This window comes from Nanorana parkeri, unplaced genomic scaffold (assembly GCF_000935625.1).
Source record: "Nanorana parkeri isolate BGI_ZX_2015 unplaced genomic scaffold, ASM93562v1 scaffold339, whole genome shotgun sequence".
Lineage (NCBI taxonomy): Eukaryota > Metazoa > Chordata > Amphibia > Anura > Dicroglossidae > Nanorana > Nanorana parkeri.
In genome coordinates, this window is record NW_017306607.1 from 581,901 (window position 1) to 598,082 (window position 16,182).

Genomic DNA, 16,182 nt, shown 5'->3' on the forward strand with positions numbered 1-16,182 from the left:
CCGGGGTACACCAATGGTAAAACACATTTAATGGTTTGGTATCTAATACAAAGCTGCATTCTTTTATGTATTTTACGTCTGTTCAGCTTTAAGCACATTGATGAATATTAGCCACGCCCCAAAATATCAATCAAGCTCTGGACAATGAGGAAGCAACAATACCCATCACTCTGCTCTCTCCATCTGTCAGCACATGTGCACTGCAGCAGATCCTGATTGGTCCCTAGTGTTGCTTCTCCCACTCTAAGTTTGGTGCCATGTCAGGAAGGACAACAGTAAGGAGCAGGAGACAGTGACACTATGGTAGTGGTATGAAGACAAGGGGTTGGGGCATTGATATGGCATGAAGTGACAACAGGGCGGAGTAGGGATGCGTGGCAGTGGGAGGGGCTGGGAAGCGATGGGACTCTGCATAGTGAGAGCACAGCAAGATACACAATGACAATTAGAAAAGATGGAGAAGAGGGCGTGGCACAATGACAATGGGAGGGGCTGGAAAGTGATTAGACGCTACATAGCATCAATCGCGGGGCTAGGAAGTGGTAGCATCCACTGTACAATAGGAAGAAGAAGGAGGTATGGCACAGGGACGATGGGCGGGGCAAAGAAACAACCCAATGACGGCAGTTTCTCCATCCTTCTCAATAGCGCTGTGTAATGCTGCGTCTGGCGCGGTGCATGCCGGGATTTGCAGTCCACTCCCCGCACAGAGCTGGGATGGAGCAGCCTAAAAGGACTACAATCCCATGATCCTCCTCTCCCCGGTGACGTGTACCGGCGGGCCCCTCCTCCTCCTGTGTGTGGCGGAGACAGCATCCTCTCACTGTCACTTTTCGGCTGAGCTACAGCCGGTGCGGTTCGATCATGACGGACACGGGCGTTGCGGATGACAGCTCGGGCAACCTAGAGGTGTCGGCGGTGCAGAATGTGGCGGACACCTCAGTGCTGCAGAAGCACATCAGGAAGCTGGTGCCGCTGCTGCTGGAAGATGGCGGGGAGGCCCCGGCCTCCCTCGAGTCGGCGCTGGAGGAGAAGAGCGCTCTGGAGCAGATGAGGAAGTTCTTGTCAGACCCGCAGGTGCACACCGTCCTGGTGGAGAGGAGCACGCTCAAAGGTGAGCCGCCCGCCGCCGGTGTTCTATGCTGTGTCATGGGTGTGGTGATCCCGGGGGGCACAGTGACACCTGCTGGAGGCATCGTGTACTGCGCCCCCATTGTGCATCGCTAAAGTACTCATTCTGTGCCACAGCGCCCTCTGCCGGTGGCCGCGTGTACTGCAGGGACCCCTCCTTGCTCCCAATAGTACTGCTGTGCTCCATTCTCTGACAGCTGCCATGTGCACCCCGATATTGAACTGCTGTTTTAAAGCCACTTCTGTGTTCTCCCTGTACCCCCTTCTTGTGTAATTGCATTGCTTATGCCTCTCTGACCCATTATTGATGAAGTTTAATCTGCGTATATATTTTGCCTTCCCTGGTTCCTCCCCCTTCCCCCTCATCATCCAGCTAGTGGCAATTTGTAATACCTTTCCATTTTTATTACATTTTATATTGGGTCCATTGATGTAATCACTGGGTCTTTGTGCAATGCAGGCAGATTTTGGCATGTGGGCGGGACCAGCAATGTGCTGTACTTAGCATCCTGAATATGTCACAGCACCCGGCCTCAGTACTCCTCTCTAGAGCCCTCATCCCTAATGCAAGCAGTGGGCCGGCTCTTGGGAGAAGTTATGCAAATATCAAAACGGCTTCCACGGTCAGTGTCGGTCTGGAGGAGTGGGTGTTCATAGGCAGGCATGCAGACCAGCCCTAGGTACAGCCCACATGTGATGCTGAACCTCCATGATGGAAAGGACTGCAATCCAATAAATGAAAGGGACGGGCCAGGGACAGTCAGGGTGGGAAACGACGAGCTAGATGATGCTGGATGCCCTCCAGCCAGGAAATAATTTCCCCATGGTGCTGCAGCTCACTATTGCTCTTGCGTTAGGGAAGCTCATTCGCTATGAATAGGCTGACGACCTATGATGATGCCTGAAAATCGGACCTAACCCAGGGGTTGGGCAACACCAGCTCTGCAGATGTGCTTGAACTACAACTCCCATCATGTCTCTGGGAGTCATGCCTGTGGCTCTCAGTCTTGCAATGCCCCATGGGACTTGTAGTTCCACCGCAGCTGGAGGGCCGGAGTTGCCCACCCCTGGTCTAATCTGTCACCAGCTGCTCTTTTTGTGCATCTTTTTAAAGGGACTATGTGCCAGCACGGGGCCACTTGTACCCGGAGCCCATCTGCTGACCGCCAGGGCAATAAAAACCTTTCTGGTGCCTTCTGGTTTGATATGCAACCAAGTGTCAGCGTCCCAGGAAGGGCTGGTATGAGGTAAATGAAAGGCCGGTGATTGGTGTGCAAGCCACTCTTTACTGACTGCTCACTTTTTTAATATTCATTGGAGGGTCATCACAGTTTGCTAGAGAATGTGGGAATTAGAAATTACCCCCCAAATTGGTCCCCTCCCCTCTACAGCGCCAGCCCCGCCCGCCTAACCCTCAAACCAGTAGTGATGCCTTTGAGGATCCGCCGTCATTGGGCTAATACGTTGCTGTAAATCATTCCTTTGAGGGATTTATATCTGGGAACCTCGGGGTGTCTCTCATCCCCGATGGCGTGTCACGGTCATCTTCTAAACGTCCTCCTTTTATTTCCTCATCGACACGGGATTGATTTGTTTCCCCTCAGCGGCGCGGCGTTGCAGCGTTCTCCTTCATGTTTTAGTTCTTTGTTGTTCGGGGTGTGTCGTGAGAATGCCGCATTGCAGAATTAAAGGAGACGTCGCCCCAAAACTTCACTCCCGGGAAAAGATCTCGCAGCTCCTCTCACATCCGCAGCTGTTTAAAGGGATTTTCCACTTCCAGCTGAAAAGTCAGATTCCAAGACCCGCAGACTCCGGCTTCAGTGTGTCGTCTTCTCAACCCCGAGCAACTGAGGCTAGGTTCACCCCCAGGTTCAGATGATGCCGAGCTTGTGCGTTTTAGATCGCGCGACTGTTCATTGCAAACCGCATGGTTCTCAATGCATAGAGATGTCTATGAGATCCAAACCGCGGGAACAACCGCCGGAAAATAGCGCCTGCACCTTTTCGCGCGACAAACCGCAAAGGTGTGAACAGCCTCCGTTGACTTCATGTGTTTTTGCGCGATAAATCGCCTAGCTGTGCACCGGCCCAAAGGGACCCAAACCGCCTGACCACCGCCTGAAAAATGGCTCCTGCACCTTTTCATGCGACAGACGATTTAGTCTGCGCGACAAACCGCAAAGGTGTGAATAGCCTCCATTGACCTAATGCGCACCTGTGTTTTGTGCGATTATCGCGCAACTAAGGGCCGGTGCACACCTAGGCGACGCCTCACCACGCAGCAATGGTGCACGATTCTGCACGGATGGCTGCACAGTCGGGAGTCTACAAGGGGGAGAACTGATCGCGCTGTGGGTGCCATTATTTTCTAATGGCACCCCAGTCGCGTTTTTTCCCCCGCGATTCCGCCCATGCTTCCGAACACAATTGCGGCTAAAACAACCGTGCGTCGTATATCGCTAAAAAAAAAAAGTAGGTACATGTACCTTATCTGCGATTGCCGTGCGGATGTCACCCCTTTGAAATCAATGGGGCAGCACCGCAATCGCTGCCTGCATTGTGCAGGACCGCGCAATCCCGGATCGCGGCGGTCTGCACCGGGGTGAAATGTACAGAATGTAACGCACATCAAGAAGCCGCCCGCTCACCTAATAATAATATTGGATAATCCAGATACAGATATACAAAATAAAGTGAAATATATTTGTAACCATCTGAAATACATGAGACAGGCGCAGCGATCACATGAGTGTCGGTCACGCTATAATAATAGTGATCAGGAGCTCCTCCCCCGCCATCTCTGTGCATATGGAACAAAGAACACATAGGATCCTATTCTACATACATATGTCACAGTGTGTCAACAAACACAATATACAAGTGTATCCTCCGAGTGTATCGGTGCCGGAATCACCACCAGATGTCTGACTCCGGGCAAAAACAAAAATCTTAAAGGAGAACTATGGGATCAGGGCTTTTCCCCATAGTTCTCCTAAGAGTAACGGGAGTACACAAACTAGCGTCCTCCGGTCACCCTAGGCTCAGTATACCGCGAGCTGTATACTGAGACGCTGAAGCGGATCCCAACAATTGTGCCGGGATCCGCCCAGCTGCGTGAGTGACAGCTGGCTCTGCCTATCTAGATGTAGAGCCAGCTGTACCCGCCCCCTCCCCCGTCCGTTCCGCCAGTCAGCGCTGGTGGATCGGAGGGGGGAATCCCAGCCCCTCCCCTGTCACAGCAGAGAGCCGTGACAGGATCGAGAGGTGAGCGAACGCCGGTATGTGTTCACTCACCTCCCGATCTACTGTGACAACCTGTGACAGTCTCATTGTCACAGGTCGGCTAGAACTATGAGGTGAGTGAAAAGCACTCGCCTCATAGTTCTCCTTTAACCCTCGCAGAGGGGCCGCCCCCCCACACTGCAAGGGGGTAAGTGTTCTTTCTTGACTAGGGGGGATAAACTTACAAAGTTATACCCGAATCACAATCCCGGCTGATTCCTAGACTGGTTCCTTCAGCCTCTCTCCTCCTCCACTCCAGCCGTGTAAGGCCCTGCGGGTCATCACATCCTATACAGTGTATTGAACATGTGGACGCTGATGATGATACCATTGCTGGATCAGAGGAGGGGACAAGCTGCAGGGACTGGTCTAGGAGTCCATGCAAAGTGTGTCCCATCGCACTCCTGACCGGAATGAAACCCTAAGGTAGGGCGGGTGCTGTAGTGCCAGCAGATGCCTCTGCAAGTTATATGGAATCAATGGAAAGTCACTCGCGCTCCGGCTCCATACCAAGTCAGTCTCTTCATTGACCGTAGTAATGTCACATTTTAAAGCGACGTTTTGGAAGAAGGGATCAAAAAGTTCCGAAGCGTCGCTTTAAAATGTGACATTACTACGGTCAATGAAGAGACTGACTTAGTATGGAGCCGGAGCGCGGGTGACTTTCCATTGATTTGGTCTAGGAGACGGCCGGGATCGAGGTGCTGGTGAGTATAACTGTTATTTCAGGTCCTGAGACAAAAGGAGGAATATTACCCTTGGGAGCCCCACTGCGAGGGATAAGATTTGATTCGCCCGGAGTATAAATAAATACAAAGTCCACTGTCTGTGTGCATCTTCCTAGAAAATGTTCTCCCTAAATGTGTAATCCTGAACCCTGACCTGCGTCAAGGGGAAACAAACTGGAGTTTTTTTTCATGGCAGAAGAGATGCTGTATATTAGACATGTGCAATTCGTTTCGTTCCGAATCGAAATTCGGACGAATTTTCGTAAATTCGGACATTCGGATGTATCCGAATTCCGAATTACAGACATAACGAATGCAAACGAATCCGAATTTCCATTTCCGAAATTCGGTAGCGTTCGCACGAACGTTCGTTTCGTTTTCTGTACTTATTCGTTGCTTATTCGTTTCGTTCGTTGGAGCAAAGTGACATATGGAGCAAAGGAAAATATTTTTTCCCCCTCAAATGTCACTTTGCTGCAAACGAACGAATAAGAAACGAATAAGAACAGAAAACGCAACGAACGTTCGTACTAACGCTACCGAATTTCGTCCGAATCCGAATTGACTTTCACACCCGAATCCCGAAAAACGAAATAACACAAATCCGAATTTAAAACGAAACAAATTTTTTGGCAGTGCACATGTCTACTGTATATGTCTTCTTCTGATAGATGGATAATGTACATTAAACTTTGTTATCCAGTATTCAACTAACCAGAACTCTCATCTAACCAGAAAAAAAAATCCCCCGTGCACTCGCTGTTCTGCGGCATGTATTAATCTCGGAATGATCACGTGTGTATTTGTCTTAATTTGCTTTTGTTACTGCATTTCAATATTATTATGAAGTCAATACAGAGTTTGTTGTGATGTAGTGAAGTATGGGGTATACTGGGGGTATAATATGGGATATACTGGGGGTATAGTATTGGTTATGGTATTAGACCTATTTTTAATAGCAACTCTCAAGCAACCAGAAACTACATTTATCCGCAATCTACCAATCCCTGTGGATGCCGAGTAACGGGGAGGTGTGTGTTGAAAAAATAGACAGATGCAGATGTCACAGCAGTGGCTTCGATCAGGTGGTGATGCATGCACAGGCTCCCCCTGCACTGCAAGGGTTAACTGCTCCTTTTGTCTAGGGAGCTAAAATAACCGTTCTACTCACCCCAACCACGATCCCAGCTGACTCCTAGACCAGTCCCTGCAGCCTGTCCCCTCCTCCTCTCCATATTAATATGATAACATCTCATTGCTGTCTCGGTAAGTCTAGGCCAGGAAGTGGTCTGCATAATATAGCGGGTGAACCTTTTTATCCAAGGGATGTGTATTCCCCAACCTCGTGCTTCACACTATTGACTCTGTTCTTTGCTTCCACAGAGGATGTCGGTGATGAAGGAGAAGAGGAGCGAGAATTCATTTCTTACAACGTCAACATTGATATTCACTACGGACTGAAGTCAAACAGGTAATTCAATGTACCTCCTGAGGGAACCGGTCACTAATGATATATGTAATAATCTAAAGCCGGCCATACACAGTTATATTTGTTTCATTCAATCTGCGGGCTGAAGGGGGGAAACAAAATAGAGCAGATTCCTCCATCAACGCTTCCGAGTGTTGATTGAGGAATCTGCCGCTGTCTGCTTTGCGTCTGCCGCTGTCTGCTTTGCGTCTGCCGCTGTCTGCTTTGCGTCTGCCGCTGTCTGCTTTGCGTCTTTGCGTCTGCCGCTGTCTGCTTTGCGTCTGCCGCTGTCTGCTTTGCGTCTGCCGCTGTCTGCTTTTCGTCTGCCGCTGTCTGTGTTGTATTCTGATGGTGGCCGCTGACAGAATAGCTGAACAGAGCCCAGGGAGCTCATTGGCTGCCCGCTCTTTTCATTGGAAGATTTTCTGACCGGCTCCTTTGATCAGCTGATGGCGGGATGCCGGCTGGAAGGGTGTCAACAGCGGCACCCACTGTGGATTTCAGCGGGTTCATAAAGAACCGGATGAGATTGGCATAGTGTATGGCCAGCTGTAGCCTGTGCTCTTGCATTGTACTCTACTACTTGGAGATGATTTGATGTGTTTTTTATTTACTTGCTTTTTTTCCCCCCTGTCTGGCTATAAGGCCGTCCGGTTTCTTGCTTGATCCCATAAATAAGACCTTTTAATGCTCAGTAAGTGTCAGTTTGGTGTATTATGAAATGTGTTGCTTGTAGGACTTGCTGGAAATGAAATGTAATCTTTTGTGATCTCTTTTGCTTTTGTTACAGCTTGGCGTTCATCAAACGCACACCAGTTATCGACGCCGACAAACCGATTTCATCTCAGCTGCGAGTGCTCACGCTCAGCGAGGATTCCCCCTATGAGACCTTACACTCTTTCATCAGCAATGCCGTCGCCCCTTTCTTCAAGTCTTACATCCGAGAATCCGGGAAAGCCGACAGGTAATTGGAACATGAAATGATTAGCCGATACGTTCTTGCACGCCATCTAATCGTGGTACTCAATAAGGCGAAGGGCGCTTACTGGCGGGCAGCAATCAGAACTGATCTTTTAGTCACCCGTTAGGTCACTTTGTGCTCTTGTGTTGCTCTTTGTACTGACTCGTTTGTTAAGCCGATACCCCTACAGCACATGTGCGTCTCCCATGCTGGGCGGAACGCATCTACCCCAACAACCATAAAATGTCCTCCAAACAATATAAACATTGCACAAGATACCCTTCTAATTAGGGATGCACCGATACCGAGTATTGGTACCGATACCGAGTATTGGTGCCGATACCGAGTATTTGGGTGAGTACTTGTACTCGCCGAATACTCCAATGCCTACCCCGATACCCAAACTTCCAGTGTCAGGAAGCCGGGCAGCTGATCTTTGACTGGGAAGCTGGCTCCATGCTCCCTCCTCACCCGGTGAGGAGAGAGCATGGAGCTGGCTTTCTGATTGGTCGGGAAGATGGCCAATGATGAAGCCAGGCAGCGAGTCATTACCTGCCTCCCAGCTTCCTGATTGGCCAGAAAGCCCGCTTCATGCTCCCTTGTCACCTGGAGCATGGAGTCTGCTTCCCGGTCAAACAGGAAGCGGGGCGCCGTGTAATGACTCGCCGCCTGGCTTCCTGAGACATTACCCGCCTCCCAGCTTCCTGATTGGCCAGAAAGCTGTCTCCATGCTCCCTCGTCACCTGGTAACGAAGCATGGAGACAGATTCCCTGCTTATCGGGAAGCCGGGTGGCGAGTGATTACACGCCGCCTGGCTTCCTTAATGGGACTTCCAGTATTCGGTATCGCTGAGTACGGAAAAAAAATATCGGTACTCTACCGAAAAAAAGCCGGTATCGGTGCATCCCTACTTCTAATTTATAACAATGTTCATACTATATCCAGTCTTCTGCACTGTGTGTGTCAGGTATTCAGTTTTCATGCCTGCTTAGTTATGATTTAAAATATGAGCATAATCCAGGAGTCTTTTTTTTCTTTCAGGGATGGAGACAAAATGGCGCCTTCCGTTGAGAAGAAGATTGCCGAGCTGGAAATGGGCCTTTTACACTTGCAGCAGAACATTGAGATCCCGGAAATAAGTCTTCTTATCCATCCGATCATTACCAACGTTGCCAAGCAGTCCTACGAGAGAGGGGAAAAGCCCAAAGTTACAGATTTTGGAGACAAAGTAGAAGACCCCACTTTCCTCAATCAGCTGCAGTCCGGGGTCAATCGATGGATTCGAGAAATTCAGAAGGTATAAATCCACTGGCTGGCGAAACGATCAAACGCTAAGAGCCTCGGGGGTTGCCTCTCTTGAGTCTTCATTCTGTGTGCTCATACAGGGCAAAGGAGAAGGGTCACAGTGTATATCCCGGCATTACCCCAATATACCCTCAAACCTCCCTCTCCCCTTCTATGTCATGTCCCAGCATCATTTTTTTTATTCTTTTACTTGTTTCTGTAGCCAAAAAAAAGAGCTTTTATTACTTTAGGTGACATCATCACCAGGCTTGTAAAAAAAATTGCAGGAGCAGCTACTGGAAGGTCGCTTCCTATTAATGTACACACCCCTCCAGAACTACATCTCCCAAAAGCCTGGACATGCACTTTAACTTCCTCCCATTCCTTCCCAAGCAGCATATGCTCGCCTGTCCTTCACTCCCAATGCACTCCATTCAGCCACCAGAAGCAGAGTAATACCTGCTACTTCCATATAACTCTTGCCCCATCTCCCATGTGACGGGGCTGCTGCCTCATAATTGGCTCAGCAATGTCACATGGAGCTAGGCATGGAATCCTTATCCCTGTGTAAGCTTCAACAAGCTTACAAAGGGCTTTCTTTTTCCCCAATCCCAATGACAGGGGATTGAGGAAAGTGGAGTACATGTTGTGTGGCATAAGGGGGAGGTTAGATGACCCTTCTGCTTTACCATGCATAGACAAAGGAGGAAACGGCCACTTCAAGATCCTCAGGTGATGTGTTTTTGTGAAGGGTCACCTACTTTCTTCACAAGCCTCTCAGGGCAATGACGAGATCTTAGGCCCACCATCAGGGGCGTAAGTAGAAATCACAGGGCCCCATAGCAAAATTTTGTATGGGGCCCGTGATTGCTAGTTATGCCACTTGCAGAGCCCACCATAGACTCTCTATGGTGGGCTCTGCAAGGTCTCAGTTGGGCTGCACGCCTCTTACCTGTCAGCGTTGTCCACCTCCGTGGTCGCCGCCGCTGGGCCCCCGCCTCCTCTTCTGTCCTCGGGCTCCGCCTTCTCTTACATCACTGGCCCCACCTGCTCTTAGATCGCTGGCCAGTTATGGGAGAGGAGGCAGGGTTGCTGTTAGGCGGGCCCCGCCTCCTTCTTTACTGCAAACGCCGGTGTAACCGGCCTATTCTGCCGCATCTGCTGGCTGTCACTGACGCAGCCCCGCAGCGGCTGTGAGGGGGAACTTTCTCCCTCACAGCTGCTGCTGAGCTATGTCAGTGACAGCCAGCACCCGTGACGCCATAGCGACCCAGGCGGCGCACACGGCATCAGAGGGATGCCCTGGCCGGGGCCCATAGCTAGGCCTGGGCACAGGGGGGCGATTGTTACGCCACTGCCCACCATCATGACATAATAGTTCTACATTTTTATCATGTATCGTACATCTTGGAGAATACAGTGGTAGGAGTTAGTTGGGGTGACGCAGCTGGGATGTCGGGAAGATCTAGGTTGCCCTCAGGTTAGGGAAGCTAGACGATGGTCCATTAGTGACCACACATGTATAATTCTATCTATATTGGGTAGGCTGACCCTTTGAAGTCAAGTTTGTCCTCTGTTTGTAATGTAAGCTCTAACCTGTTTCAGGTAACAAAACTAGACCGCGATCCAGCATCTGGCACGGCTCTGCAGGAGATCAGTTTCTGGCTAAACCTGGAGAGGGCGCTCTACCGCATCCAGGAAAAACGTGAGAGTCCCGAAGTTCTACTAACATTGGATATCTTGAAGCATGGCAAGCGATTCCATGCCACGGTCAGCTTTGACACAGACACCGGTAGGTGATGGATCTCGTGGTAATCTGCGTGTTTTATTGAGCATAAATTAGCTATGTGACAGGTTTGCTTTAAGTCTGGAACCTGTTTTCTTGTGTTAATAGGTCTCAAGCAAGCCTTGGAAACCGTGAATGACTACAACCCTCTGATGAAAGACTTCCCATTGAATGACCTCTTGTCAGCTACCGAGCTGGACAAAATAAGACAGGCTCTGGTAGCCATCTTTACCCACCTCCGAAAAATCCGCAACACGAAATATCCGATTCAGCGCGCCCTGCGGCTGGTGGAAGCCATTTCCCGAGACTTGAGTTCTCAGCTGCTGAAGGTTCTGGGCACCAGGAAACTTATGCATGTGGCTTATGAGGAATTCGAAAAGGTATGTCAAAGCTTACCTGTCATTAAAAAATCACACGTGAAACAGTATGGCACGTCGGCACCAAATCACATTGTCGTGAATGAATAGGGGTTACTAGAATTTTGTGTTTACGTCATTAAAGAGTTAAACACAACAAACCTATCAGATCAAACTATATAGACAGCTAATGTTTTTTTTGTGCCATCATACTTGCATTAAAGGGGACCTCTACCTGCTGTAGCTGGGCTCAAGAAAGGAAAGCAGAGGGCAAAATATTAGTTTCCATTGGGGTGGGAGGTGACGCTGTGTAGTAGTCTTCTTGTTAGAGGAGCAGAGCTTTGCATCTCCATGTTAGAGCTGCCATAGGTGATCTCCCATTGCAGCGAGAGGCAGCAGTGCCATAGGTGATCTCACATTGGCAATCGGAGGCAGCAGTGCCATAGGTGATCTCCCATTGGCAATCGGAGGCAGCAGTGCCATAGGTGATCTCCCATTGGCAATCGGAGGCAGCAGTGCCATAGGTGATCTCCCATTGCAGTGAGAGGCAGCAGTGCCATAGGTGATCTCCCATTGGCAGTCAGAGGCAGCAGTGCCATAGGTGATCTCACATTGCTGGCACACAGCTATGGTACTAAAGGCACGGGAAATTTGACAAAAAAATATTCATTTTTTTTTTTCATGATACCGCAAAGCTTGACTTATTAAGTTGTCTGCTTTTTCTTATAAACATAGTAACCTGTTGCATGTGTCTTGATTTCTTTGCTTTAGGTCATGGTTGCCTGCTTTGAGGTTTTCCAAACTTGGGATGACGAGTATGAGAAGCTTCAGGTTCTGCTGAGAGATATTGTTAAACGGAAGCGTGAGGAGAATTTGAAGATGGTTTGGAGGATTAATCCGGCCCACAGGAAACTACAGGCCCGTCTGGACCAGATGAGGAAGTTTCGGCGCCAGCATGAACAGCTGAGAGCCGTCATTGTGCGGGTCCTCAGACCACAGGTGAGCCTAATTTTCATTAGCGGCATTTGAATCATAGTCACAAACTAGAGTAGCAATGTTTTTCAGTTTTTAGTACAAATTGCTAAGACATATTTTGTAAAAGGTAGTTAGCTTATGTTGTGAGAAGACCTGAATTGCTGGATATTGGAACACTGACACCCACACACACCCTACATACAGTAGTGACTCCGAGCAGGAAAACTCATCTTCCTCCACTCCAGTTGAACCCAAACCCTCTTGGACATTCAGTCTGCTGTCAATAAGTGCAGAGGTAGTGCTGGGCTTTATTAGAAAGCCCATAATTTTCTGCAAGGTGTAACGGGAGTACCCTTTTTTTGTTTAAAGGTTTTAATAACAAATACTCTCAGATGCTGGAGAGAAGCTGATGAAGCAGATCTCTGCTTCATCAGCTTCTTCGGGGGGGTCCTAGGTGACATTAGGGTTCTTGGAGACCCCTAAAGTGGACCTGTCACATCTTTTGCTATCACACAGGGGGGTTTCTTAGCCCCCAATGTGATAGCAATAAAGTTAAGTGGAAAAAAATGAGTTTCCAAAAAAGAAAAATGTAAAGTTACACATAAAGAATAAAAACATTTTTAAAGTCCCCCACCCATACATACATGCGTCGGGTGCGCATACCTGCGAAAACGACGATTGCGCCCATTACGACGCACATGTTACATATCGCCGCGAACGTCGCAGTGAGAGCAATAATTTTAGTGCCATCAATCACTGATCACACTAAACTGATGAGCTGTAAAAGCTTTTAAAGCATTGCCTATGGTCAATTTTGGGTATGGTAGTTTTTTGTGCGGCGCTCGCAATTTTTAAGCTTGACATGTTTGGTGTCCTATTTATCTGACGTGACCCAGTCTTTTATATTTTACCCAATAAATTGGTTAATGTTTCATAACATAATGTAAAAATAAAAATTTCAGTAATTTTTCCCAAAATATAGTAAAAAATAAAAAACCCCAGTGGTGATTAAATACCACCAAAAGAAAGTTCTATCTGTCACCAAACAATGGTATAAAATTCATTTCAGCACAGCGTTGCATGACGGAATAAATGTCAAAGTACCGCAGCGCTGAATACTGAAAAATGGCCGGGACAGGAAGGGTGTGTAAACACCGCGGTCTTCAAGCGGTTAAAGTATCGGTTTATAAACTTGAAGTTTAAAAAGTACAAAAACTATTCTAATTCCCCTTTTCATTGTTTATACAGGTTACAGCAGTGGCTCAACAGAACCAGGGGGAAGTACCTGAACCCCAGGACTTGAAAGTGGCAGAGGTCCTATTCGATGCTGCAGATGCCAACGCCATTGAGGAGGTCAATCTTGCCTATGAGAACGTAAAGGAAGTTGATGGTTTGGATGTCTCAAAAGAAGGCACGGAGGCGTGGGAAGCGGCACTAAAAAGATATGATGAAAGAATAGACCGAGTCGAGACCAGAATCACAGCCCGTCTCAGAGATCAACTTGGCACAGCCAAAAATGCCAACGAGATGTTCAGGATCTTCTCCCGCTTCAACGCTCTCTTTGTTAGACCTCACATTAGGGGAGCTATCCGCGAGTACCAAACGCAGCTTATCCAGCGGGTAAAGGATGACATCGAATCCCTTCACGACAAGTTCAAAGTACAGTATCCGCAAAGTCAAGCGTGCAAGATGAGTCATGTCCGAGACCTCCCACCGGTTTCAGGCTCCATTATCTGGGCCAAGCAGATAGACCGTCAGCTGACTGCCTACATGAAGCGGGTGGAAGACGTTCTTGGCAAAGGTTGGGAAAACCACGTTGAAGGACAGAAACTGAAACAAGACGGGGACAGCTTCCGCATGAAACTCAACACCCAGGAAATTTTCGACGACTGGGCAAGGAAGGTTCAGCAGCGTAATCTCGGCGTGTCCGGCCGTATCTTCACCATTGAATGTACGCGTGCCAGGGGGAGAACTGGAAATGTGCTCAAGCTAAAAGTCAACTTCTTGCCGGAGATCATAACCCTCTCAAAAGAAGTCCGGAACCTTAAATGGCTTGGTTTCCGCGTCCCATTGGCCATCGTCAACAAAGCCCACCAGGCCAATCAGCTGTACCCTTTTGCCATTTCCCTCATTGAGAGTGTCCGTACCTACGAGCGCACGTGTGAGAAAGTGGAGGAGCGCAACAGTATCAGCTTGCTGGTTGCCGGTCTTAAGAAGGAGGTCCAGGCTCTGATAGCTGAAGGAATTGCTCTGGTTTGGGAGTCTTACAAGCTGGATCCTTATGTCCAACGTTTGGCTGAAACCGTGTTCAACTTCCAAGAGAAGGTATGCTTTTGTTTTGAAATGCAGTTTTTACTGAACACTTATTGGAGCTCAGGCTACTGGTGTGACCCACAATTTAACTATTTAAGGAAACTAGGGATGCACTGATACCAGTATCGGTGCCGATACCGAGTATTTGGCCGAGTACTCGTACTCTCCCAAATGCTCCCGATGCCGATCCAGTTACTGGAACTTCCGGTATCAGGAAGCCGGCCAGCGAGTCATTACATGCTTCCCAGCCAATCGGAAAGCCTGGCAGCGTGTAATGACTCGCTGCCTGGCTTCCTGATTGGCCATTTTCCTGACCAATCCGGAAGCCGGGCAGCAAGTTATTACCCGCCCCCCGACTTACTGATTGGCCTGAAAGCTGGCTTCATGCTCCCTCGTCACCACGTGATAAGGGAGCATGGAGACGGCTTTCCTGCTAATCAGGAAGCCGGCCAGCGAGTCATTACACACCACTTGGCTTCCTTAATGGGACTTCCGGTATCGGCGAGTACCGGGGAAAAAAATATGGTACTCCACTACCGTAAAACCGGTATCGGTGCATCCCTGAAGGAAAGCATTTTCCGATGATAAAAATCCCCCTTTTCACTGTATTTAAATTAACGAGGTGTTTGTGTCTCCCAGGTGGACGATCTACTCATCATCGAAGAGAAAATAGACTTGGAAGTTCGGTCTCTGGAGACTTGCATGTACGACCACAAAACGTTTTCGGAAATCTTGAACAGAATCCAAAAGGCTGTCGATGACTTGAACCTTCACTCTTATTCCAACCTCCCCATCTGGGTCAACAAACTTGATATGGAGGTAATTGGTTGCAGATAATATGGTGACTTGGCTTTCTGTTTTTGTTTTCTTTTTTTCATACTGGACATAGACTATGGGGAAAGCTCCACCCCCTAAGCCCTCATTCACAGGGATGGATCCTGTCTGCGTCTGAGCAGGGACAGACGTGCAGTTCGGGTGAGCGTACGGCCGCGTGCTCCCATGGAGAAGAATAGGCTGCTGCGTACAATCACACGCAGCACCTGTCCTTCCCGGGAGCGGCCCGATACGGCCATGCACGGATCTGTACAGGCTGGCTGTTAGTTGTGTGAATGAGGGCTAATGGTCAGACCCCCTGCAGGTAATAGCGGTCTGAAAAATGATTGCTTTTCACCTATCGAATGTCTACATGAGGGGAAGTATTGTTATGTTTGGTTAATGCTACATTAGCTTAGTACAGATGTTCCTCGCTTGCCGACTTACCTGTTTTGTGACCACTCGCACTTACGACGGACCGCCGATCGACCTCCGACCTTGCCGGCGGAAGTGGTGTCCTCCGATCTTCACTGCGGGTCCCGGTAAGTATTTTCATTGCCCGATGTACAGTACACTGTTTGGTGCTGTACATCAGAAACGCTATACAGTACTATACTAATGCAGTACTGTATAGAGTTCCTCACTTAACGACCGATCCGTTTAACGACCTGGTCGTAGGAACAGAACTCGGTCGTTAAGTGAGGAATACCTGTAATATCATAATCCAAAAATTGTTTGGATAACAAAATGGATAATTTTATTTTGGTGTGCAAGGTGCCAATTGAAAAGCGGTCTCGGTGATGGCAGTTGAAACCCAAGGTTTTGCAGGTTCAGAAGATTGAAGTGTATATGACTTATATGGCAGCCTTGCCTGTTCAACTCCTGAGGGACCGATTTCTTTCATTGAAACTGGTGTTTGCGGAGGGTAAAAAAAGGTCTCTCATACAAAGTTGTAGTATACGGTCCAGCTATTTTTGGCCTGTTTAAGGTGTCTTCTGGACTAAAGGACAGGAAGAACACCTACCTCTCTATCTCCTTTTTACATGACCACTAAATATATTGGAACTCCATGGCTCTTGCACTG

At 48.6% G+C, this 16,182-nt stretch overlaps 1 protein-coding gene across 1 annotated transcript in view; it reads left to right on the forward strand.

Annotated features, from left to right (window-relative positions):
• Nucleotides 1–797: 797 nt before the first annotated feature.
• DYNC1H1 (dynein cytoplasmic 1 heavy chain 1) overlaps nt 798–16,182 on the forward strand; it is a 77,830-nt gene continuing 62,445 nt past the window's right edge. The window contains exons 1-9 of the mRNA XM_018558435.1: nt 798–1,114; nt 6,525–6,612; nt 7,400–7,573; nt 8,613–8,868; nt 10,461–10,647; nt 10,750–11,021; nt 11,769–11,996; nt 13,221–14,297; nt 14,925–15,104. Of these exons, the coding sequence (XP_018413937.1) occupies nt 865–1,114; nt 6,525–6,612; nt 7,400–7,573; nt 8,613–8,868; nt 10,461–10,647; nt 10,750–11,021; nt 11,769–11,996; nt 13,221–14,297; nt 14,925–15,104 (2,712 nt within the window). The 5' untranslated portion in view covers nt 798–864. The remainder of the gene's footprint in view (nt 1,115–6,524; nt 6,613–7,399; nt 7,574–8,612; nt 8,869–10,460; nt 10,648–10,749; nt 11,022–11,768; nt 11,997–13,220; nt 14,298–14,924; nt 15,105–16,182) is intronic.